General features: G+C 42.7%; 1 protein-coding gene across 3 annotated transcripts in view; it reads left to right on the forward strand.

Annotated features, from left to right (window-relative positions):
* The window catches only part of CPNE4 (copine 4), a 1,706,709-nt gene that overhangs the window by 989,876 nt on the left and 689,426 nt on the right, over positions 1–27,407 (forward strand). For all 3 annotated transcript variants that reach the window (XM_069648719.1, XM_069648721.1, XM_069648720.1), the window contains exons 6-7: positions 15,599–15,682; positions 17,943–18,032. In XM_069648719.1, coding sequence (XP_069504820.1) covers positions 15,599–15,682; positions 17,943–18,032 — 174 coding nt within the window. The remainder of the gene's footprint in view (positions 1–15,598; positions 15,683–17,942; positions 18,033–27,407) is intronic.

Genomic DNA, 27,407 nt, shown 5'->3' on the forward strand with positions numbered 1-27,407 from the left:
ATTGTTAGTGTGGAGGATTTTTGGGGGGGCGGAGTCGGGTGTATGGGATACCCTTAGACGGGTTCTGAGCCCGCATGTATGATGGCTATTTACTTTTATTGTTAATGTGGAGGATTTTGGGGGGGACGGAGTCGTGTGTATGGGATACCTTTAGACGGGTTCTGAGCCCACTTTTATGATGGCTATTTACTTTTATTGTTAGTGTGGAGGATTTTTGGGGGGGCGGAGTCGGGTGTATGGGATACCCTTAGACGGGTTCTGAGCCCGCATGTATGATGGCTATTTACTTTTATTGTTAATGTGGAGGATTTTGGGGGGGACGGAGTCGTGTGTATGGGATACCCTTAGACGGGTTCTGAGCCCACTTTTATGATGGCTATTGACTTTTATTGTTGGTATGGACGATTTCTGGGCAGACGGAGTCGGGTGTATGGGATACCCTTAGACCGCTTCTGAGCCGCTTTTATGATGGTTATTTATTTGTATTGCGTGTTGTCATTTGCATTTTCGTTCATTTTCTATTGTGTTGCTGAAATTAACACATTGGTTTTGATGTATAACATTAGAGACAACTGAGATGAAAATATTTCTCCATCTGCACGCATAATAGACATTTAATGTATTGACCTTGAAAAGGGTGACGTTGAACACCTTTTTGAAGTTTTTGCACAATGCTCTATTAAAATTGGTCATAAAGAGACATTTATGTGTGTTTTGTCTGAATGGGAACTAATGTGGAGTTCAAAACCTGGACCTTTTTTGCTGTTTACTAATTACGGACTACAGAACATATTTCGTGTTCTGTGTATGAAATGTTTTGACAAAGTGTGTCCTATTTCACACATGAAGCAAGCCAGTTGTCCTATTTGTGAAGGTTAAAATAGCATAGGCTATTGTGCCTCCGATCTCTTGACCTTGGTGGAAAGTGCAATGGCCTTTGTTGAAAACAACTTTACCAATAGGCAGTAATTGCGTTGTTAGGGCAATTGTTCAAACCTGTGGCAGTGGCACCAGAAGGTTATGATGAGGTCCCCTCATGGAACCCCATCAATCAAATATGTGTCAACACCAAGAGACTAATCACGGCATGCTAAAGTTGCCACAATGACAAACACACGGTCACTCCTCAAATCTCATAGACAGTTCAACAAGGAAGTAATTAATTAGGCCTCCAACTAGAAACAAATACAGTAATGTGCATGACAATTATTTTAATGCTGTCAAACACTTACTTTCATTAGTAAGGTCATATAAAAAAAATGCTTCTGTGTCTAAGTAAACAGAATGCACACAAGTACCAGAACAATGTACAAGAGCAATGACTAGAAAACATATGAGATGAAAAGGAACATGGAGCAAGCTATCCCAAAATCCTCACAGTGACATGTACACATATCTATGGTGCATTCACACACATGTCTACACCACCAAACACCAAAATCCAGACATGTACATGTGTTATCTATCACAGTAACCAAATGTGTATGTCCTAGTGTGAACACAACACTTATTATGTGTCCATGTGTCATTACTCTTTATAATGAGTACTGCCTCAAATCCCCCCTGTTCCTGGAGGCAATGCAAAGTTGACTGCATTTGGCCTGTTGCCAAGTTAGGTTTCGACTGTACCGGCCTCGATAATCCTTGGTCCGGCCTTCCTCAGGGCATAGTTCAGCTTCACCTTGCTGCATGAATCCCATGGGTGGATCTGTAATTGGTGCAGAAGCTATTCTTATTCTTGCTCCTTTTCTCCAATTTCAGAAAACTTCATTTCATTTAAACTCATTCAGAGGAAGTAGCCATTGCTGCACATCTCCAAGGAGCAACAAGCCCAACTTGTTTATAAACATGTTGACTCTTTTTTAGGAGAGTAGTATTATGATGGTTTGCAGTATGTCATGGGTTCATTCCACTTGGTCTTTAATTTTGTGTATCCAATTTCAAATCAAGGGCATAGAATGGCCTTTTCAATGTGGTAAAGGTGCCAGAGAATGATCACATTTAGTTTACTGACAAACAATTATGTCAAATCAATACAAAGTGTCAGACAACGTGTTTAGGGGAAAGAAGACAAAATGGCTGCCGTTCATTACTGGCCTTCACCTACCTGCTAGTACTTGATCTGAGATCATGTGTTCCCTCACCAGGCATCTGGAGTTCAATACAAATGGAGCCCTTTATCAGAGGATGATACTCCTAAAGTTTGCTGTTCACAGAATGCTAAACTTCAAATGTATACCACAGTCTTGCTGACACATTTTAAGTTCCTGTGTTCCTTGCTCCCCCCCACCCGCCGCTTCTGTTAATGTACTCGCATGCACCTCTGACATGTTCCCACAGCTGAACGGGGGCTCCTGAAGCACAGAGTCGCATTAGTGGCAAACCCACTCGCAATTACTGGAACATAATGAGCTCCTGCTGCCATTGAAGGCACCCATTTCTCTGGAGAAGTCAAGGATACCGGAACAATTAGAAACAATTTTCCGAAGATGCAACATACTAATGGAAAATAACAAAGAATCAAAGCTGGGGATGAGTCGGTAATCCAAATGGTTTATGCTGATGGGCCGCGCACGTGCAGTCACGCCCGCGTATGATAGTCCACCCCAGGCCTAGTTCTCGACAAGGAGCCCGGCCTTAGAGCCGCATCGATGCATGACAGAGATCTTGACACCAGGACGATCAATGCCACCGGCTTTATTTGATTAGTGATTTGTATTAAAGTTCAGAACTTGAAAAGTGTTTGATACATTAAATATTGATCTTCTTGGCTGCAAAAGAAAGGTTACATTTCACAGCGCATTGCGTGGTTGTGTATGGCGTCAAAGTGATTGAGGGTGCTCTCTGGCGGGACGCGTAGCAATTTGAGTGTTACAGACACCACAAAGCCTGTGTAACTGAACAGGTCTCAGGAAGATAGCTCTGGGGACATGTGCTCACCTCGAAAGCAAGAAGATGCTGAACAACACAGGTTCGATCCCCAGGTCCGTGCTTTGAAACCGCTGGGTATTAAGTGCGTTATAAATAACGCGTTACACTTAGGTCCCCAGGATCTGTGACTACATGTAGGAATGACATTTTATGATTTTACTTTCTGTGAACCAGAATCAAAGTTTGACATCCATACATGTGTTGTTGTGGTCTACGTGGCACGCATTGGGATCAGATTCGCGTTTTATTTATGTTGTATCGTTTGATCAGTTGACATGAGACAAATGTAAGTTATTAAGCATGAAATCAAAAAAAACAAGGAAAGGTCGTCAATCTCACCTCACAAAATCGGGTTGCAAAATAATTTAGTACACGTAAAAATACACTCAAACCTTTTAAGCCCAAATCCAGAGCATTTGTAAGAATGTTGGTGTTATTTGAATTACCCTGAGGGAGAGACAAAGAGAGAGAGGATAAAGGTGAAATTAATCTCTAGAAATGAACAGCGGAAAGGTAGTCAATGGTGAAAGTAGCAGAGACTCTACAGTTTAGAATAGCCTGACCCCGGGTTGCAGCTACCATAAAAGTGCCTTTGAGTGGCCAGATAGAGAAGAAGGACAACTCCCTAAGGGGTTTATGTTCGAGTTCTGCGCAATTCGGCTGCAGGAACCCAACATGCTTACATTTTCACATACAGGGGACCCTGCGGCTGAATGTCCTCATTTGCACGGCAGAGTGCACAAGGGGAGGGTAAAATGTACGCATGGCAGCCGGCGTTTACAATAGATTCCTTTGGAGTCTGCCTGCTTTTTGCTGGTGCAGAATGGCAGTGGATGCCATAGGTATTCACGGCAACGCTGCAGTATTTATATGGTGGCGAGGAAGGGGGCGGCGGAATAGTACGCTGCGATCAACCCTTCCTCTACACCGTACAAATACATGAAAATGAGCTGAGATGTGAATGGATGGTGTAAAAGCCTTACGCGAGCCTCTTATGGCATTCATTTCCATCACGTGCTCAATGAGCTCCTATGTGTTTTTAATGAACTTGTCCCCATTGTCACCACATTGCATTCAAAGCTTTAAAAACCCAAAGCTTCATATTTGAGTATTTGTCTTATATGTTATGCTACACGCTTATTCTGGGAGTCTCTGGATTTGGCTTATATGTTTTGCTACACGCTTATTGTGGGAGTCTCGGGAGGATAGCTGAGGGGCAATGTGTTCCCCTTGTAAACAAGACTACATGGAGCAACGCAGGTTCAATCCCCAGGTCCGTGCTTAGAAAACTCTGGGCATTAGGCACGTTGTAAATAACCTATCACATCGTATTGGGAAAAGGTAGACAGCATTTGTTGATACTGTTGCAATTTTGACATGATCAGAGCAGAGCGCCATCTACAAAAAGTACCAACTGCGCGTTATTTTGAAAAACACTTTCATTTTGCACGCGCAAAAGTGGTTCTGCATACGAAAATGCTGGGACTGCCCCATCCCCGTGCACATGTCTGTATAACCATGGTTGCACTTGTGGCAGCCCGCCCACAAATTCTACAGGCGGAAAGCCATTTAGCAGGCTGATTCATCTGTCTGGAGCTACACCCCAAAAGCACCAGATTAGGGGTTGCATGCAACCACCCTATTCTCATCCTCCAGAACAATTTGGTCTATAGATTTGCATGTTTTCACATTTCCAAGAGCATCCTTCACAGGCCAAAGACGGAAGTCATTATGTGGAGAGGAATTCATTGTTTTATGCCTTGTGTAAACTTCTGAAAAGAAAACAGTTTTTCTAAACATTGAAAGTGTTTCAGGTGAAATTTGGTCTGACACAACGAGCACTGAGAGATCAATAGATTAGTATTGTGTACTGACTTAAACATGACAAAAACAGCAACAGAGATATAAACAATGACATCAATAACACAGTCCAAGAGGGGGCGCAAGAGAGCAATCTCCAAAGATGGCTGCCTTTTGAGACAGCTCTGTTCTATGTCAGCCTAGCCTCATTGATATTACGTTACTACAGCGTCCTTTAGGGCTAACACTGACTCTGCTGCCCTTTTGAAGTGCGTCGGGCTATTGCTGCGGATGAGTCGCCGTGGGCTTGCTCCGCTGCTGTTCAGTGGGCCGCTCTGCAACCGGCTCGGACAGCATGTTCTGGTTCCTGTTGAGCCTGTAGCCTGCCGCTTCTTGGTTTGTGGTGGATCAGCAAAGACCCATCTCTACAGCTAGTGGGATATTACTTGAAGCATGCTCTCCCTTTCAATGCACAGCACAGGAGCAACGTGCTGGTCTTGGAAGCAAGACCACGCAGAGCAACAGAGGTTCTGAAGCCCGGATCCACGCTTAGAAACTGAACTCAGATATGGTATTAAGCGTGTTATAAAAAACAAATAAATAAATAAATAGAACCGTGTGCTGCTGTTCTACTGTGACTGCCAATGGTGGCAGCACTGCACACGCCGCTCCTCTTGCACATACGCTTCATACAGCTGGGCAGCTGCTGTGTCTTTCCTGCCTCACGGTTCTTATCAGTGCTCATCGGTGGACTGACCTATAGGGAACTCTAGAGATTTCCCACTAGGCCTCTGCATCCTGGGCCTCTTTTGTGTGGTATTTCCAAATGTTCCTATAGAAAAAGGGTTGGGCTTGCTGAAAATGTGAAATATGGGGCCACTTTGAACATTATTTCCAGGGTGTCTTTTGGTTCCCAGTCCACCCCTGCCAGTGCTAACCTCTCTCTGGTATCGGGGCACCCTGGGAGCTCAACCTTGTTCGTGTTTCTTCCCTCCACTATTCTTATTATGGTGGTGCAGCAGCTCCCTCAATGAACTGTGGGATGTGCACTGTGTGGGGGTCTGCACCCTGCCGCCACTGCTGGGATTTAGTGAGGATGGGGCTATAAGCGTGGTCTTGCACTAGCTGCAGGAGAGGTTGGTGAGGGAGCCGGTGGTTTGAACTCAGGGGTCAAGTCCTCAAAATTAAAGTGGGGGGACTCATCAACAAATGCAATGCGATGTCACCAGAAATAAGCATATCAAGGTGAAATATGCACATTTAATTAAACTGGCTTTGCATAACCACTCAAATTGCACAGGACGAATGGCATTTGCCTTTCATAAAATCAACACACACACAAAAACAAGAGAGGATATTTTCTTCGAATAGTGTTTTTGAAATCGTTAAAAGGTGTGCATGTTTATAAACTCCAAGAAACACTACAAATGTTTTCCCTGGGACTCGCAGTACTGAAATGTGACATTTCAACTTGAGTTGTTTACCATTCTTCATCAGGTTATATAGTGCAGTGGTGAAGTGTCCGGCCTACGAGCCTGACGACTGTGGTTCGATACCTGCATTCAGCCTAAATTCAAAGCGGACATCTCTCGGGCATATATAGAAATGTGATAGACCCTACTGATGCTAACATTTGCTCGCAATAATGAAAAAGCACGTCATCTACCTCCAAAGAAGCGCACAGGAGATTCCTCAAATTCTTGATTTTATATTTTCTGTGACAATGATTTTATGCACTCTGCTGACTACATATAGCAACACCGAACATTATTACATTTTTTGGTTTGTTTTAAAATGGTCTGCTCTCTCATTTTCTTTTTTTGCCACATGCTTCTGGAATGCAGATGTAAGGTCTATTCAGATTATGATAATGGAATACTTTTGGTGGCATCATAGCCTTCACTAGGTGTGGAGTAGTCAATTTTAGTCTAATTCAAACTACTGTGTCTGAGCTATTGGTGTGGCTACGGGTGGAAAGTGACATTCTTCACTGGAATTCCCCAAAATGTTTACTGCTTACACGGTGGCCCCCACATTGCATAAAGATATTGTGGTCCTCGTCACAGCTTTCCCCGCATCATCTAAGCCTGATTTTCATTTCTCAACTAAACGCAGGCTTCACTAGAGTTGGTCCAAAGCTGGATGCACTCATCCTCAAGGTAGAAACTTTCCATGTCCAATTTGGAAAGAAAGCACTATGATTACAGAAGCTGAAGGTAGAATCAGTGCAGTGGAAGATAAGAGTTAAGCTACTCAAACCATCATAGAGAAGTTGATCTTTGATGTGTAAAATATCAAGCAAAAATATGAGGATTTGGAGGCAAGGTCTCTCTGCAACAATGTCCGGATCCTGGGTGTACTGGAATCACTACAAATCTCTAAAAGAGAGGCCTATATATTGAACACTTTCCCATAGAAGTCCATCGTGATCCTTCTTTTTCCTCTCTATTTCTTGGTGAATGTGCCCATTGGGCGCTGACACTGACTCTGAACTGGACCGCTCCACCAGACCAGTGCTAGCTCGTCTTCTGAACTTCAGCGATTGAGAACTAATGCTTCAGAATTGTAGGAATAAAGGAGAGCTGTGGCATCAGAGAATACGGAAATTTCCACACAATTGTGTAACCTTATATCACCCATCCTCAAACCCAACACTAAATGTGCAGTTTTGGGTGGTTTTAACTACTCGTTAGGTTATCACTACGTTGGAAGGTTTACTGAGAAATCTTGGTTTCGAGACAATTGTTAGAATTCCAACGCAGTGCAAGGGGCATACCTTGGACTGGGTTGCTACCCATAATATTCAAACAATTGATCTTCAAATTTTATCCTACCCTGGGTCAGATCATTCATTTGTCCATTTTACGATAGTGGGTGATTTCCCTATAAGGAATAGGGGGAAAGGAAAACACTTTGTTTTATCAAGAAATCTAAAGAAACTCACTCCGGGGGTTCTCAAACCATGGCGCTGCACCTTGGTTCCAGAAATGATAAAACTAGAGACAGTAGAAGACATGACAAACCTTTACCTACATTCCCTTCAGGAAATGACTGAAAGTTTGACACCTTTGAAAAGGAAACAGTTAGAGCATACAAGTAAAACTAATGCGTGGTTCAGCTCTGAACTGCAAAAATTAAAAGCGGTCAAAACTAAATAGTTTTATGCTTGGAGGTCAATGCAGGATACCACAAGCAGGGAAGCATATAAAATAGCGGTAAAGGAGTATAAAACAGCAATTATAGTTGCTAAGAAAGACATGCTAAACAACAGGATAATCAACTCTCAATCTGAAGCCAAGGAACTCTTTAAAATCCTGAGAGAACTGGACACTTCCTATGAGCAGAGCAGTGATACCCCGGTGAAAGATGTTACTTGGTGTACATCAATCCAAGATACCATGATGGGCAAGCTAGACCGGATAAAAAAAGATATTGAAAATAAAAAGACAAATCTAAACATGCCAAATATCATATGTGATTTGGAGACACCTGTACAGAGAGCTGCCCTTTATCAGTTCAACTTCTCACCTGTGTTGGAAATTGGACTAGCTAACATCATCAATCACCTTAAACCTACAAGATGCAGGGGTGATGCATGTTCAGCAATGATTATAAAATCATGTTCTACCATCTTAATTAATGCCCTGTGCAAATGTGTTAATGCCTCTTTTATCGAAAATCATGTCCCGTCAGGGATAAAGAATGCTTGCTTGGATTACCCCCTTAGTGAAGAAACTAGGACTGTGTGCCAAAACTGCTACAAACTACTGGCCTATTACGAATACACTGTTTCTTTTAAAAACCTTAGATCACGTGGCCTATGTCCATATTTTGGCTCACTTGAATAAATATTCAATTTTAAATAAGTATCAATCTGGTTTTAGAAAGGGCCATGGGACCGAAACAGCGCTTTTGGAATTGAAATTTATGCTCCTCGACTCTATGGACAAAGGCCAGGCCTCGCTTATCATGCTACAGGACTTAGCCACAGCTTTTGCGCTGGTTGATCATTCCACTCTAATTTCCAGGCTGAAGGAAGTGGCAAACCTCTCAGATAGTGCTGCACGGTGGATCACCTCCTCTTTGAGTGATAGACAGTTTAGAGTGCATAGTGGAGACTTGGAAGTGATGGCTACTGTCCTGGTACCCTTTTTGGATCTTTTGGAAAAGAATGGTGTTGACATTGCAAACCATGCGGATGACACTCAGTGTGTCATCCCACTCACTGCATCACATCTAGAGGATGAACATACTATACATGAACTATATGACCTTACACCAACCTGGATGCTGCAGAATGGACTAGCATTAAATAAAGAAAAGACTCAACTCATGGTCATTGGAATAAAATAAAAAAGTTAGGACCAGTTTATGAAGGCGTTTCTATCACAGAATGCAATATTGTTACCAAAAAGAAAGTGAAAACATTAGGCATAGTGCTTGACCAGAACCTGAACATGAAGGCTCAGGTTAGTAGTCTGTTTTCGTCTTCGACCTACTATATAAAGTTGCTAGCCCACCTCTAGCCCTTTATTTCTCAGAGGAATTCTGAGATAATTGTAAAGGCTATTGTGGGGTCTAAGATTGATTATTGCAGTTGTCTTCGGGTTGGCATTACGAAATCTGAATGTAACCATCTTCAAGTGATCCAGACTGGTGTTGTCAGAGTGGCTAAGGGCCTTAAATGGAAATACCACGTCTCTGAAGCAAGACGCAGTCTACACTGGTTGCCTGTGGAATCTAGGATACAGTACCATTTGTTTTTAGTTATTTACAAATGTTAAGTCAGATCCATGCCGGTCTACCTGAGTGAGTTGCTCTCTGAGATATCCAATGTTAGGTCTCTTGGATCTAATAACACCCACCAACTGAAGATACTGACTTGTAACTCCAGTAAGGCAATGAAAGTTGTATTCGTTAAGGCTGCATTGAGGGAGTGGAATGACCTTCCACTTCACTTAGGAGAAATACAATCCACAGCAGTCTTCAGAAAAAAAGTTTAAAATGCTGCTATTCTTCTAAGGACTTTCTCCTTTACTGATCCAAGTAGTGAGAATCATCGCCGGCTTTGGTTACAATACGCTGCCTTATATGTTTTTTGTTTGTCTCTTTCATGTGCGCCCTTAAGCCTCTGGGTTCTTGGTTGCACGTTATAAAGTAAAGTAAAGTCAATCTATGTGGACCTCACATCAATGATGCAGGAGGAAAGACAGATCCCGAACTGTGATACATTATGCCAAAGTTCTGTTAAAAAATAAAACACATTTCAATACCTGCATTGAAGATTTGAATTACTCATTTGACTGTCTGACAAATGTGATCAGCTGCATCGATTGTCCCGCAATAGTCTGGTCTGGATGCCTGAGTCTCTCGAACAGGTAAAGTCCAATACAATATGTAACGAAACAATGACCGTTATTGACATATATATTTGATGTCTGATCAGTTATCTTCATTGGAGCAGTGTCCATAGGAATGGTGTTTGCTGGTGACCCTCTTGATAGACACGTCTTGCTCCACTACATATTGTTACTCTGAGCTTTACTGGGATGTTAAGTCATTTTGGGGAAATTCTGAGGGTGTGGATGGGTTCTTAAACTACCCTGATCGCTGCATATTCTTGGTTTTATATGCTCATATGTGTTGAATGATGCAGAGGAAATCTTTTGCCTTTTGGCCGAATCAGAGGTCGTTTAATTTTAATACCAGAGGTCATTGCCTTTGAAATGTTTAAGATGAAAATTGTGGACTTTTGCCATACAAAATGGTTGAATATATTGATAGACTGAGGGTGTCGGTTTCGGTACTGCAGGAAACGTACTTCAGATGTGCAGTGAATGGGTTCTTTGGGAAACATTACGATGAGGCATACTTCTATACATCATATTCCTCCAGCTCTAGTGGGTATTATGTCTTATTTGCACCCTGGAAGCGGGTGCTGGCCAATCAAGATGCTCAAAACGCGAGCCGTAGTTTATGGTACAAGCCAGCGTTCCGAGCAGCCTGGATAGCCAGTGCCCCATTTCCTTCTCTTCCCCGCATCCCCGTCCCTCTCACCTCTAAGCACCCGTTTAGTTTCCTATGCGATTGCGGAGAGGGTTTAAAAAAAAAAATGAAACGTACCCTTGCTGCGCAGCCCGGCGCCACACAGTGCTGTCCCGGAAGTCCGTTTTCAGTTTTAACGACGTGAGTCAGTTAGAATTTCGATACATACAATAACAGTGCGGTGAGTTGATCCTTTGTTAAATGTTTAAGGAATTTGAATCTGAGTAACCCGCAACAGTAGGTGTTTATTTGGCCCATGTAGTAGCAATGTGAGGCCTTGATTAAAGTTAAAGGATTGGCCACTAAGCCTTTCATATAGGTATGTTTTTATTCTGTCAGCGAGGATAAGCTGGACAGTGGAAAGTTAGTTTTGGGGTACGGAGTCCTTTCATCCACACCTGTTTTTACAATGGGTGTTTTCCCGTGGAATTTATTGCCGAAAAAAACCTTTTCGAAATGTATTTTGGGTGGGAAAGGGCATGTTAAGGGTTAGGGAATAAAAATATAGGTAAATGAAGGAATTTGGGGGGTGCCCTAATAATGTAAAAATAATTCTAAACTTTTTTACGCAACAATTCTGCAGAAAAAACACCCATCGTAAAAGCAGGTGTCGATGAAGTGACATAGTACCAGTTTTGGATTTGGAACTAAAGATGTTACATAAGTCATTGATATTATTTATTTTATCCCATGATTTAGCGTAGAAACTACATTGTTTTACCATTGTGAAGGTATTTGCATCACCAAACTGATAAACGATTAAGAACATAGTGAATAGGATGGCTGTTCTCAAAAGGTTTGTTTTGTGTTTTGAACAATTTAGAGCAGTTGTGTAATACACCTGGGTGTGGTGTGTTTAGGCTTAGGCTGAATTGATTAACCTAAAAAGGTGCGCAATATGACTAGCAGAATTTAATGTGACAAAGTGGTCTATGGTTTATGTGCTGCTGGTATAGAGTTTCACACACAATATTTGGGACTATTCAGTGGCACCATTGCACCCATGATATTGCTTTAAGTTTGGAATAATGTAATCCAATTCGAGTCTGAGGATAACATGTTTTCCAGTTTTCCTCCTGTTTCCACTCTCCCACCTACTAATTTGCTTTGATTTCAAATTTCTCTTATTGCCAATGATTGGGGGTCCAATTGCAACTTTCCATTTTATATTTTTTGATCGTATTTGTTTTAAATTTCTAATTAAATGTGTGTGGCATTACTATGGAAAAGTGAACAAATTGAATGGGTTACAATCATGTTTGTGCAAATTGGGAATATTCTTTTGAGCATTTATCTTTATTAATATGTGTTTCATAATCTGGCTCATTAATATTGTAATGCACATGTATGCAAATGATGTGTGACATAGCCCCGAGGAAGACCATGACGTGGTCGAAACACGTGTTGGTTGTTGCTGCACATTAAACATAGAAAATTATAAATTCTTTTGAAAAACATAAATGTTTGACTATCTGTAACAAATTGATTTTAACTACAGTTTACAGTGCCATACCCAAGATAGCACCTGTCACATAGTGAGGAAATATGATGTGCTTAAGCATACATGTGCTTCTATGGGTCTCATAGTCTGAGCATTAATAGTGTAGAGTAATGTACACCAACATTGAAAATAAGGGGATCAGCCTCGCCATTTTCTCCGCCAGCATCTTACTTTTTTACATGAATAGTTATGACCTAAAATGGCCGACAATTGCAACACACTGTTTGATTTAAATGTTGCTGCTGTTTTTTTTAAGAAGAATGGCCCACTACAAAATACAACAAAAGATATGACATAACAGGTACATTTAAGGGAAGCACTAAAAGGGAACTGCTACAGGAGCTATTTTCAAACTTCTCTCTCGCAACTATACTTTTTTGTTTTTGAGTTTCTTGAATGCAAACTGACCACGTGCCAGATGGCTGCCATTATTCAAATCCATTGCTGAACACAAAGAGCGCCGATTTGTTACTGCAGGAACAACCCTCACCCTGTCTGCTTTGGTTAGTTCAAACACTGATATTCTCTTTCTCACCCACAACATGGGTATTTGAAAAATAAACAGTAAGAAAAAATGAAGCCGGAACCATTGGTTGTCTAGGAGGAGTAAACTTCAGAACTCACTGTGATCAATCGAAAGACTGTTGCCAGCAGCCTTGCAGAAGTTCCTCAAGGCTACCAACTCAAAGGGGCGTATTAAGAATCATTTTTATTGATAGTCAGAAAAAAAATAACATGAACAAAATCATGCTTACAATGATCGGTTCTAAATCACTGTGAAAAACATTTGACATTTTAACAAAAACGCAGTGAATTTTTTAAGATGCCTGTAGAGTTTGCTATGGTCTTCCCTTTAGCAAATGGATCCACCCTGCCTGAAATTGCGCATCAGGAAAGTTGTGGAGACTTTACTAAGCATTAATCAAGGGTCTTTGACCAATGGAATCCATGATATGATCGTACTTGCGCCTTCTGACATACTTTGCTGTGTTAAAGCTTGTACATGCTTCATAGCCTGAGCATTGATAGTGTAGAGGATTGAGCTGGGGATTTGAAAACAAAGGGATCCACCTTGAGAGATTTAAAACTTTAACTCTTATGTGCTAAAATGACAACAATTAAATCACAGACTTTAATTGATACAGTCAGCATGGATGACATCCCTGTCTACTTGGGATGCAACACAATCTGAAAGTACCCTTCACATCCTTAATACTGTGTCTGTCCTTAAAGCTGAGCAGTGGCTATGGTTTGAGGCAAAGGCGAAGGGTGCGCAAGTTGAGTGTTGACCTTTACAGAAGGTGCTGTTAGTTGCCTTTAATGGCTGTGCAAAGGATGTGTCTTTACATCAGCATTGATGGGGCTGTAAAATACAAGGACAAGAGCATTATTCCTCTTCATGTATTGTTTATATTTATATCTCACTAGCTGGGGTACCCAGCGTTGCCCGTGTCCTGACTGAGTGGTGTCTCATGTGTCCTGGAGGATGTTGCTCTTGACCTCTTGTCGGCAAGTCTTGCTTCAGTTTGCTCTGGTGTCTCATGTGCCCTGGAGGATGTTGCTCTTGTCCTCCTTTCGGCAAGTCTTGCTTCAGTTTGCCCTGGTGTCTCATGTGCCCTGGAGGATGTTGCTCTTGTCCTATGGCAGCAAGTCTTGCTTCAGTTTGCTCTGGTGTCTCATGTGCCCTGGAGGATGTTGCTCTTGTCCTCATGACAGCAAGTCTTGCTTCAGTTTGCTCTGGTGTCTCATGTGCCCTGGAGGATGCTGCTCTTGTCGGCAAGTCTTGCTTCAGTTTGCTCTGGTGTCTCATGTGCCCTGGAGGATGTTGCTCTTGTCGTCATGGCAGCAAGTCTTGCTTCAGTTTGCTTTGGCATCTCATTTGCCCTGGACAAAGTTGCTCGTGTTCTCTGGTCGGCACATTGTGCTGCTGTTTGTTGTTGTGTTTCAGAAGCTCTTAATATTGATTTTCGCTTTGCATCAGATGGAGCTTTTCCAAGACATGTTTGTTTTTTGTGCGGCATGTTTCAGTCACTCAATGGCTTCAGCACATTTGTGAAAATGTCCAAGAAATATTGATTGTGCTCTCTTCTTGTGAATGAACTTAAGTAAACAGTAACCTTGCCATTCCCCTTATTTGGAGTATCGTGATAAAAAGAAAATTCATATATTTTTTTCCCCCTTTAAAAATGCTTTAAAAAACACTTTCAAATTGTATACAGTAGTAGTACATTTCAAAGCAATAACAAACACATCGAACATTTTGCTTCTGACTCTTTTTCCTCGTTCTAGTTACTACTATAGTGAATCGGGGTGAGCATCAGTAAATGAGGGTGTCTATGGAATTAATTTTTTGCATCCAATCAGAGAAGGGAAATAAACAATATGAAGGAGGATTAATAGAGTCTGCTCACTTCCCAGATGAGTGTTCTAACCTCCACCAATGCAATGATACAACCCTGAAAGCAAACCAAGAAACTTCCATTCAGCCCAAGAATAATGCACGCTTGGACACAACACAGGATGCATGTGCAGGCACGATGACTCCTGACAGCTGGATACTGAGACCGGTTTGATATATTTGAGTGATACACAGTGTCTTTGGTGCTATAATATATTATATTACAGGTAATTTGATAAATGTTGTCATTTGTAATAGTATGTCCGTTGCCACCTGTGATGGTCATGAGCCTATCTATCTATCTATCTATCTATCTATCTATCTATCTATCTATCTATCTATCTATCTATCTTCCTGTCTGTCTGTCTGTCTGTCTGTCTATCTATCTATCTATCTACATTAATAGATACCTGATGAGGGTCATCATGATTTGGAGGTTTCACGTAACCTTGGAAACCATCACCAGCTTCTGGGCTGTGCCTCCAGAATTGGGGATGATGAGGGCTGTTGATGTTTAAAGGACTGCTTGTCGAGCCCCATAGTTTAGGGCTGGAGGAGCATTGGCTTCCTGGATGCCCTTCTGCTGGACTTGGCAAAAGGAGGCTCACCAGTAAGCCCACCATGTTTTGATAGATTAAGCTTGATATACACATTCTGTTAATTATGACGCTTAAGGCCAATTTAATATTTCCCACAGGCTTTGGGTTGTCTGGCCATTTGATTTCAGATGGCACCTAATCCGGTGGTAACAATGCGTGAAGAAACGGGGGTCTAAGGCCTGGGAAGCATCTGCAAACAAGGGTCATGCATGCATTTTTGGAAATGAAAAGGACCTGAAGCCATTTTAAATTAAGGCTGCCAACTAAGTTGGTCGATAAACCAAGACTTCTGACCTTATCAACATTTTTTCTCTCTTATTTCAGGACTTTTTCAGCAAATCCGACCCCTTCCTGGAAGCATTTCGAATGAACGATGACGGTACGCAACAGCTTGTTCACAGGACTGAGGTAAGCCAAAGGCAGGCATGTGATTCTTCTCCATGTGTGTAGTTGTTCTACATGCATGTGCCTCTACTCCATGAATATGGTTCTTCTCCATGCATGTGGTTCTTCTCCATGCACGCTGTGTTCTTCTGCATGCACGTTGTGGTTCTTCTGCATGCATGTGGTTCATCTGCATGCATGTGTTTCGTCTCCATTAATGCTGTGTTCTTCTTTATGCATGCTGTGGTTCTTCTCCATGCATGCTGTGCTCTTCTCCATGCATGCAGTGGTTCTTTTTCATGCAAGCCGTGGTCTTCTCCATCCATGATCTGTTCTTCTCCATGCATGCTGTGTTCTTCTCCATACATGCTGTTTTTCTCCATGCATGCTGTACTTCTCCGTGCATGATGTGGTTCTTTTTCATGAATGCTGTGGTCTTCTCCATCCATGATATGTTCTTCTCCATGCATGCTGATTTTTCTCCATGCATGCTGATTTTTCTCCATGCGTGTTGTGCTCTTCTCCATGCATGCTGTGTTCTTCTCCATGCATATCTTGGATCTTTTTGTCAGTGATATATGTTGTTCTAATGCACATTACATATGATACATCGATGTCTCAGTTTGTTTAGGGCTTCACATCACAAACATGGCTTCAGCACTGGCACAGGAAGCAGTGGTCATTGTGTTGCTTGTGAAACAATGAGGCATGAGTTGCAATACGAGCTTCTGCAGATATTCACAATGTGTGAATATATTATTTCTTTATGTGTCAGGTCTTTAGCTCATAACATTGGGGCCATACCGCAGGATCTTGCAGAGCTGATAGTGCTCTCCAATTAGTGACCGCACATACATGAAATCATGCACACTCAATAACATGTGACATTACTCTGGGGCCGTAAGGAAGCCACACAGAGATCTGAATGAAATATGATGGTAACTGTGTGCAGTGGTAGACAGGGCCACAAGATGAAAAGCCTCCTACACCTAAAACGTGCCCCTTGTTGCCTGCTTAAAGATGGTTGACGTCTCTGTGATTCCTCCTACCCCGCTATCTGAAGGTTAGAAGGTGGTGACCACACCGGCTTCCAATCACCTCTCTCTGCCGCACAAATCCCTGCGCCCCACGAGCAGGATGCCTAGGCCTACAAGGGCATGTCTGTGTTAGGTCAATTCATACATCTGGCTGCTGGCTTTAACGTGCACATGTGTCTCTTCGTCACAGGATTGGCAGCATCCTAAGTAAGAGGCCCATGTGATCCTGAAGGCTAGAAGCCAAAAAGATGAGCAAGCCCAATCCACGTACCATCCCTGCAGGATCCGGGCTCTTCTTTCATTGTTTTTCTTTTTAAAAAAAAGATGTACATTTTCTCTGACACTACATCTTTAAAGAATTGAACATCGGTTGTCCAAATCCAGTCCTCGAGGGCCGGATCCATGTTGGGTTTTCAGGTTACCCCTCATTAATATTCATGAGATACATTTGCATAGAATGATTCTAAATGTACGCACATTTTTCCTCATGAATATTAAAGAGGGGTATCCTGAAAACCCGACAGGATCCCGGCCTGGAGTAATCCGAAAAAATTAAAGTTGCCATTATAACCATGCAAAAAGTGGTATATGATGGATATTGTGGTCTAGGTGTTCTACGCTGTTATCACGGATACCACTGTCCAAAGAAGTATATTTTACACGAACCCTTGCCCCGCCCCCTCCACTTATTCTGGAATCCACCAATGGCTAGATGAACCTATAATCTCATTTGCAATTTTAATGTTTTCTATCCTTCAAGAAGTGATTCCATGTGGCCCTTCTTTTCATTACTGCATGGCATAGAGGCAAAATGAGTCATTGCATGCAAATACAAATCTGGCAAAAGAGACTGATTTGGTGCGCAAGAAGTTGGTGAACGGGGGATTTCTGAGAATTGAGTAACGTAAAGGTGTTATTCTGACAACAAAGGGCCTGATTCATCAAATGTTTAGCGTGGTGAAAATTTGCGCAGTGCTAGAAATTCCATGAATCAGGCCCAACATATTTTAAGCCAATGAAAAATGTATTCTGATAGCAATATGAATACATTATATTGCAATTAATACTAAAAACAATGTTAACGTCATTATCACAGTTATGCAAGACACTTTCATAATTTACCTTTACACTCACCCAATTGTTCTAATTTACTTGAATTATATTTGTATGTTTCAATGTTATTTCTTCCTATTATTTTTCTATTCCACTGACTGTCTCCCATCAAATATGTATTTCTTTGCTCTCAGGTCGTGATGAATAACTTGAATCCAGCCTGGAAAACATTTAAAGTCTCCTTAAATTCCCTGTGCAGCGGTGATCACGAGCGCAGACTGAAGGTAGGGCTTTGGTGCAAGCGGCACGGCGCGGCGCCAGGGGCAATGCGTCGATTTGTAGCGGACAAGCCTCCATTACCCTGGGAGGTGGGGGGATACGTCCTCCGGCTCTGGTGTTCCCTCAGCGCCCAGAATAAATGCACAATTTGTTTGTGCATGCGGACACGTGGCCACATCAAATTGTACCCTAGACAATATGTTTTATTTCATGAATACATCAATTGTCTACATGTGTATGCACAGTATAGTTCATGCATAATTAAACAATTGGAAAGTGTTGTTTTACATCAGTCGACACACTCCACCCCTTGGAAGCCTTTTATTGAGGGAGTTAAGCCCAGATTGAAGCTGCAAGTATATATATATATATATATATATATGTTAAATGTGGGTAAAGGGGGGCACAAGACTTCATGTCACCAAGACACCACTTTTCCATTTAAGGACATGTAGTTTACAATGTATGCCATGCATAGGTCAAATTCCTGATGTCAAGTTAATCAATGCTATAGCTCCCAGAATGCATCCATTGATTTAGCAAAAGTCCTGGCCTAAAAATGTATAGTCCCTCTGACATGGAGTCAATTAGGCACTGTAACTATAGGCTGCCATATTTGTTCCTGCAATACATAACTTGTGCAAGGATGTTTGCTGCGCTTGCATTGGGCCTTCCCCTGGCAGAGGGGTGCACTTTGCTGCTTTTTGGGCCAAACTACTGCCCCCTGCTGGGTGGGCTCAAGCATTCTGCATGGCCTTAGAAGCCGCTTTGACTTTATAGATTAGAGTAAAGCTTAGAATGATGTATATACACTAGATCCAAGGGAGGGCGATATCCCCTGGTCTGGTACAGATTTGTCTGTATTGTCAAAACTATACCAAGATCATGTTTTTTTTTTTGGAAGCCATTGAATTACAATTAAACTGCCCTCTTGACCTCCAGTGCCTGTGGTGCAGTTGCCAGACATAGTATATCTCACTTTTGGGTACCGGGTGGAACATTAGGTTACCAGTCCCCCCTTAGCATCACAGGGCCAAGCGATGTTCGGTGCTAATATCTACCATAATATAGAGTAACTATATTGACTTAATACATATAGAGTACAACTGCAGACTGGGTAAGCAGCCATGGGATGGCAGTGTGTTATAGGCAATGGAAGATTAGGGAGCACATATGGAATCACCCCGACTCCGCTATGTAGAGCACTTCATGTTGGGTTCCTCCTACTTTTAAGAGTTGTGTAGCAATTAAGCAGTTCTAGCTGCACAGCTGGGCCGTTCCGGCTGGTAACTGCCTGCTGCCCCAAGGTTCCGAGGAACATTATTGAGGGTGGTGGCAACCTACCATACAGGTACGTCCAGGTCCCCTGACGATTGTCATGACTAGCGTCCTGAGAGCGGTGATAAAAGGGTCCATAAGAGAAAACTTATATCACTGATGGTACTTGGAAGTGTGTGGTGTTGTAGAGTGTGCAGCGTGCTTGTGAGAATGAGGCAGGCCGTGTGAGAGCGGAGTGCACCAGGGCAGCATAGCAGCTAAGGAGAAGATGTCGGCACATGAGCGGTGGCCGCTGCAGACTAGGGACATGGCATGTAAGGGGAGATGGTGGGAAAGGAGGCCTGGGGTAAGACGAACATAGGAGAGAAGACAGTGTTGGGGCATGGGACCTGCCAGAAGCAACAGTTAGCGAAGGTGTCAAATATGGCGAAGAGGGAGACAGTAATAGAAACAGAAAGTGAAGAAAACAGGTGTGTATTGGCATTTAAAGCCCAGACTCCCTTCTCACTGATAGATTGCGTAGTGTTATAAGGGTGCTAATAGAGGTTATCATTAGCCACAAAAGGAATGTCTTGAGTAGTGAAACAATTGTGCAGTACAAGGACTGTATTGCACATTTTTCGGTTGTATACGAATTGATCGTTTTACAACTGCTCGAATGACAATTGACCTTTTCACAATTGACCGAATTGTGAAGGTCAATTGTACCATATATGTGGGGGGAAACCCCCCACAACCCCCCACCCAACGCCAAACCCCCCGAAACCCATATATATATATTCGGCCAATTGTGAAAAGGTCAATTGTGACCCTTTAAATTCGGTCAATTGTTCATTCGAACAATTGTAAACGACCAATTTGGGTAATACCAATCTTTCCACTTTATACATGGCAACCACTAGTCTGGAATTATCAAGGCCAGCTTTCCTGACAATTGACCCACCAAGAGAAGTTGTGCTCCGTGACACCTCAAGGTCAGAACATTTGGTCTACTCGTTACAGGAAATTACAGAGGCCATATCCAAACAAAAATGTAATCGGAGCCAGGGTCCAGACTGCATCCCAGCAGATTTATTTCAAGCTGAAGAAGAGCTCTGGGCACTGGTATTAACTGGAGGCCTTAATGCCGTCATGAGCCAATTTACAAGAAAGGGGATCGACATGATCCTAAATCATATAGGCCGATATCCCTGCTCGATTGTGTTTTTAAAATCTTTGGCCGGGTGTTGCTGGCTAAATTGGATTATTGGGTGATGAAATACGGAATGCTTTCCAGCATTCAACTTGGATTTCGCCCCAGGGGGTTGGTACGAGCGAGCAGGTATTATTCTTGTACCTCCTGATTACAAATTCTATGTCAGAAAGGAGCCTATCTTCTTGGCATTCATGGACCTGAGCACGCCATTTGACAGGGTGAACCGTCAGAAGCTGTGGGCCGTGCTTAGGTCCATACATTGTGTAGAGAACCTCTCAATGCTCACACAAAAAAAAAAATACAACCCACTAGGGAAAAAGGACAAGCACACCTCTTGCAAGGGGAACAAGGTTTATTCACATAATAAGACAAGAGCACACCAGCAGAGAACTCTGCTGCCACGGAGCGCTATGACAAAAAGAGCATAAGCAATTGGTTTTAAGGTTACACACATCACAAATGACTTACATCACATAGGTTACAAAAGCACAGAGCTAGTTGGTGCGACCCGAAACACATATAGTCTGCTCCATCCGGGATACCAGGTGACTGGTCCCAGCTTTTTCAGTCCATGTTCTTGCATGTGGGGATCTTCCTCTGTTGTCATTGGATTCAGAAACTGTAATTGGCATTTGGGTTACACAAATCCTTATTTCCTACCTCAACAGTGCACCTGGTACCAAGGGTATGAGTGAGCGGGCTACTTTAGAGGTTGTGATACATTTCTTAGAATTACATGTGCTCCCGCTCCTTTCCCAGACACAGTGGCGTCTCCACGGCCTTCCCATCCATGACATACATTTGTTGCCTCCTCCCCTGCCTCCTCGCAGCACAAATCACACATGCCACTAGTAGGGGGTGGCCGCCCCTGCTCTCTGATCTTCTTGAGTATTGGTCATGAATACGGGTCCTATTTTTTTTTAACCGATTTTGACACATAAATACAGATGAAAATCACTTTCCTTCCAGTATTTATTTATTGTAAAAAATTGGAAAAAAGCGGAAGTTAACGTCTCTGGCTTAGCTCTCCAGGTTGTCAAGCACGCCTTTTAGTCTAATGTCCATAGAAAGTAACACAGTGGAGAGACCTTAAAAGTTCATTTCTTTCCGTTTCAAACCCTTGAAATGGCTGCATTGCTGCTTCCCCAGTCAGCAGCAGAAGCAGGCCATTTGTTTTAAGGTGGAAATGGTTTGTGGCTTGATGCACTGGAACCCAGCTTTACGAGCCTTGTATTAAAGACACTTTGGGCCTGATTCCCTGAAGTATTTTATAATGTTGCAATCCCATGGGAAAATGCTCTGTGAACCAGGCCCTTCATTTTTTAATTCTATTTAATTGGGAAAAATACTAGTTGTGACTTTTTTATTCACACAGCAAAAAATAAATGTGGATAAATACAGACGAAAATGTTGAAAAAATAAATAGCATAAAACCCGGGTGCCTTAGTCATGATTCAACAGGACACGACAGCCTGTGTCAGGAGTAGTAAGGAGGGACGCTGTGCAGACTACTTCAAGGTCGAGACGGGAGTGCACGAGGGATGTGTACTGATCCTCCTCTTGTTTTGTTTATATACTAATGGTCTAAAGGACTTTCTAATCCAAACAGGGGTGGATGTCCCCAAGCTGGGCAGCAACGTGTTTCCTATATTGGCGTAAGTGGATGACAGGGTGCTGCTGGCTCTAACTCCCCGGGCCCTACACAAATTAATAAAGTCCTATACCCTTTTTATGACAAATCTAGATCTTAAAGTGAACGCATAAAATCATCCTTCATGGTCTGCCAGTTGGGCAACCAGCGTGTGGTATTCAAGCCCATGTTTCATGACCAGTTCAGAATCCCTGTCTGCACGGAATGTGACTACTTGGGCATCTGGTTTGCATCCCGGATCTCAGAAGCCCCCCACATAATAAAACAGAGTCACAGATTTCTGCAAGCCCTAGGTGGTGTGTCTAGAATCATGCTAATGTAACCCACCAAACTGATAAAGAAAGTATATATTACAAAGGAAGGTGCGGTTGCTAAGTATGGGTCCTCACTATGGGGTTTTGTAAAGGCCAGTGAGATCCAAGCCACTGAAAAGGACTTTCTCTAAAAAGCCTTAGGCTTACCACACCAAATTATGAAGTTTACCTAGAGCGGGGGTGTACCTTCTTGGAGGACGAGCTATTACACATTACAAACCAGCTGAGTAATATTGATGTCTAGCCCCATTATAACGATGTCTCTTTGATGGACAGATGCATCGCCACTTCACTAAAGAACAGGATCAGGGCACAAATGGAGGTTAACAGAGAATAATTCTAGAGCAACTATAGGAGCCAAACTCGATTATTGCAACGCCCTTCTAGCTGGCACCTCCGCCAAAAACATTCACAGACTGCAAACCACACAAAACAATGCCCTCAGAGCCGCCATGAGCATCCCTAGAAGAGACCATATATCCCACGCCAGACGTGAAGCCCGGTGGCTCCAGGTCAAGGACCATATTACTCTGAAAGTTCTCACCATCACTCACAGATGCATCAAAAAAACCACTCCAGCATATCTATCTGAAGCAATATCAAGGACCTTATCCACTCGCCCCACCAGAGCTCAGTACACCAACCAGCTACACATACCACGCATAAAGAGAGCCACAGCGGGAGGTCTAGGCTTCTCCTATATTGCACCGAAACTCTGGAACTCACTCCCTGCCACCCTTAGAGCTGAAACTTCCATCTCTGTCTTCCGCAACAACCTCAAGGCCACTCTCCTCAACTAGCAAGTGGAGGTCTGCCTCCTCCACTTCTGCCAAGTATATTGTAATATAACACAAATGTAATATAACTATATTGTAACCTGTGTATATACTGCTAATGACTATGTAACTATATTGCAACCTGTATCTATATTGCTAATGCCCATGTAAACTAAGTAACTACGCTTTGTACTGTAACAAGTGCCACAATCCTTGGGCTGTTGTGTGCTATATAAATATGAATAAAACAAAAACAAAACAAAACAAATCTGCTGAACTGTTAAAATCTTCTAATCGGCTCCGTGCCCTAATCTCATCAGGCGACATGCAGACATATGTGCTGTGGGCCAATGAGCTGTACCAAAGAATATTAATAACGAGGGCGTGATTCAATGGACTCTCTTTGAGAGCAAAGACTGCTGTTTGGTCATGCTCTCCAGATGATTCTAGCTGCCCATTATATATAGCACCAGCAGAAGATCTCACCCATTTCCTACTCTATCCTGATATGTTATGTTATGTTACCTGAACTTATAGAGCGCACGGTCGCCCAGAGGCATCATGGCGCTGGTGAGGAAGCTACTGACCAGGAAGAACAGTGAAAAGCCGGAGAACTAGAATAGAGTGGTTTTCAGAAATTTCCTGAAGGCCAGATGGTTAGATGTAGATTTGAGTGGCAGTGGGAGGGTGTTCCAAAGCTTGGCCACAGCAATGGAGAAGGCTCTGCCGCCAAGTCTTTCCCGGTTATACCTGGGTACAGCAAGTAAGTTGGTGGCCGAGGAGCAGAGATTGCGTTCCGGGATATATCGGGAGAATTTGGATTGGATTTCCTACTCTATCCTGATATCAGCAGTCATACATTGAAGCCGCTCCTTATAGGGGCAGGGTTCACTCAGTGTCGTCCTGCTGCTCTAAGTGCTGCTCTGTACTTGGGAAGATAGCTCAGGGGAAACACACTCACCTTGGAAGCAAGACAACATGGAACAATACAGGTTCAATCCCCGTGTCTGCCCTCGGAAACCTCTTGGTACTAAGCACATTATAAATAACCAATTACATGTGCTCTAGGCAGAACATCCTAAGGTGGCCTGGACTCTTCTGATGTTCCTGTAACACGCATGGTATAGGAGGACATAACTGCTTGTCTGTTAGCAGTCTCCTGTTGTGCTCAAATTATCAATAACCTTAGATACCTTGTTTTATATAGTGTTGTTGTTGTAATGTTTTTTTTTAAAAGATTGTATTGATATTATGGATCTGAGTAATGTAGGGAGTACCGAACATGTGTAGCCTTCACTGATCTTGCACACGCACTTTGAGGACATGGGGTAAATGTTGTCTCTTTGAGACCTGTAAACTGTTCCATGTACAGGCAGTCTCACTGTATTTTGAGGGTCTGTCTGTCATATCGGCATATCAGGAAAGGTTTCATTGAACCTTATGCTAGGAGCACAAATAGGAAGTAATAATAATAAAAATGCACGTTTCTAAGGAATATCGGTATACAGTCTTTATACAGAGGTATTATATACCAAATCACTTATATATATCTAAACATATCCCTTCAAAACCCTTATATCGAATATATTAATGGTGGGGTAAAGGGTTCATTTTTGGGGGGAAACAGTCGGGATGAGTTTTTAGGGATCGGAAAGAGAGGTTGGGGGGGCAAAAATAAAAAATAGATGAAAAAAATGTCAGCTTTTCAAGGTACATGTCTTGATATAAAAGTGATTCGGTATGTAATACCTCGGTATAAAGACATATAACCAGAATATCCTATGTTCTTACAAGATGTAATACTGATGGCGTTCATGCATAGTATCCCGACAATTGTGCGTCCTAGACGGTTATGTTGTATTATTTCTGCATGCTTTTATGCCCATTTGCCAAATAAAGAACACATGTATTAATTAATTAACCAACTCTTTAACATGTCTGCTACAGATATACTTTGTATTATTTTAGAATGTAAGAAAGGTAGTTTGGGGGGTATGGCCCGTGGCCCCAATATTCAAACTAGATGGGTGTCATGCTGCGAAGATGACTGAATTAGATTGCACTACTCAAGCAATAATCTCAGAGGCAGGAGGTTATGGCCCAAGGATCAAGTTAAAGGCCTGAGATAAGCAAGGGCTTTTAATTGGGCCCCTGGCACTGCCTGGCAATGGTCCCTGTCCAGGGGATTACAGCTATTAGTAATTCGGGATAAGTGCAACGGAGTGGTAGAGTCCAGTGGGCCTGAACATCCGTGAGGATGGCAGAGTGAGGGAAGATACCAATGCAAAGAACAGACTGGGCAGCATTGCAGTAAACTCTGGGTACCAGACACCAGAGGAGCGTGCGCCAGAGGAGAAAGATGGCACCCCGGGTACAAGACACCAGAAGATCCGTGCGCAGGAGGAGGTAGATGGCACTTCGGGTACAAGACACCAGAGGATACGTGCGTGGGAGGAGGCAGATGCTGGGTGCCATGTGGAGTAAAATAGGGAGAGGGCGGCTGGCAGGGAACCAGCGACAAATGGCCAACAGCGACACCAGAAAGTAGAGAACTTGCCAGCATTAGTGTTAGGTGAGGCAAGTATTGCAGCCATTCTGATTGGCTGATGGAAAGGAAGCGGGTGCTAACTGTATTGCAATTGCTTCTTAATTGCTTAATTTATAACACCCAAAGTCCACAAACAAGTCATCCCTTATAAGTACGGTTGCGCAAAACTAAAAACACTTTATTTATAATGTCCCATAAAGAAAATCACACAAAGAAATTAAATATATTTGATAATAGGGCAAATATATACCAAACAGGGTAACTAGATGAATTTATCTCATCTGGAAAACTGTGGCGTAAGCGCTTGACATTAAGGATTTGTTAATGGAAAGGTCAAAACTGGAAAGAGGTCTCCTGTCTGTACTGAGTCACCCGGCCACCATACAGTTAGAAAATGCCGGCTCTTGAAATGCTGATAGCATCCAGCAACAATGCTATTTTACTAACGCACAATAAATATTGTTTTTTCGTGATTTCTCTAGGATGGGGGCACACTGCCTTTACACAATTATTCACTAAGTTTGTTGCAATAATGCATTCTAACGTCATCACAGTTATTATGAACAATGTTAGTAAATGTACAATATCGCCATGTTTAGAAAAAATAAAAACACAGGTAATTGCTAGAGAAATACACCGTGTTTATAAATTCTTTAGACCTGTTTTGTGATCCCATTTTTTTAATGTACCAAACGAATTTTCCCTTTGACGACGCTCACGAATTCTGACTTGCAACTTTAAAACGTTTTAGTTATGATCGTATTTGTGAGAATAGTAGTAGAATGAAAAAGTACAATTGACAAAAGAAAAACATTCACACAAAATTAAATAGGATCTGTAGATGTGCAGATAACAACAGCTGCGTTGGGTTTGGCTTCCAAAATTCTGTGACGCCATTGCAGTTCAATATGAAAATCTGGAAGTCATAGCCCACGCTGACGTCACACCAGGAGAATTCAGCTTTTGTCTGCTCACCCTGGGTCTCCTTATAATCAAGGGAAGCAAAAGTCCAGCACTGACTGTCTATAGCATCCTGGCAGTTCGGAAGCCGTGAGCCGGTTCCACCAAAAGTCATGGGTCCCACTTGTCACTCACCGGGACTGTGCTCACTGACCAGCCTTTGACACCACAGTAGTCACGGTTCTGTGAAACTGACAGACTCGCGACTCCAAGGCTGTTGGGGAGACACTCCAGGAAGCAGGGGACTAGCGGGTGTGAGTGTGTGGTAGGACTTCAGATGCTGGATTGCCTCTGAGGGTAAACTCAAAATGAGAAAGGTGGGGAAGGGTGGCAGTACGCCAAAGTATTGAGTGTACTGTTTTGGGGAGGTAAGGACGATGGAGGCGGCAGTTGGCCGCATAACTATGTAGGAAGTGGGTAAGAGTGTCAGGACTCCACGTATGGAGGGTGGTAAGGAGTCTGTGAGGGAGGTGCTTAGAAACGCTGTGTATGCATCAACTTACCCTAGTCACCCCTTGCAATGCTGGTCCATGAGGACAGGTCAGGGCATGGAAAAGGTACGCAGAGGACCGCCATTTGCAACATTAAAATAGAGACAGGCAACTAGCATCATGGACACATTTCAGGGTTCTGACAAATACTTGTGTACAGTCAATTA

The sequence above is a fragment of the Ambystoma mexicanum genome, chromosome 2q (genome assembly GCF_040938575.1).
Source record: "Ambystoma mexicanum isolate Mex_15411 chromosome 2q, UKY_AmexF1_1, whole genome shotgun sequence".
In the NCBI taxonomy this organism is placed as follows: Eukaryota; Metazoa; Chordata; class Amphibia; order Caudata; family Ambystomatidae; genus Ambystoma; species Ambystoma mexicanum.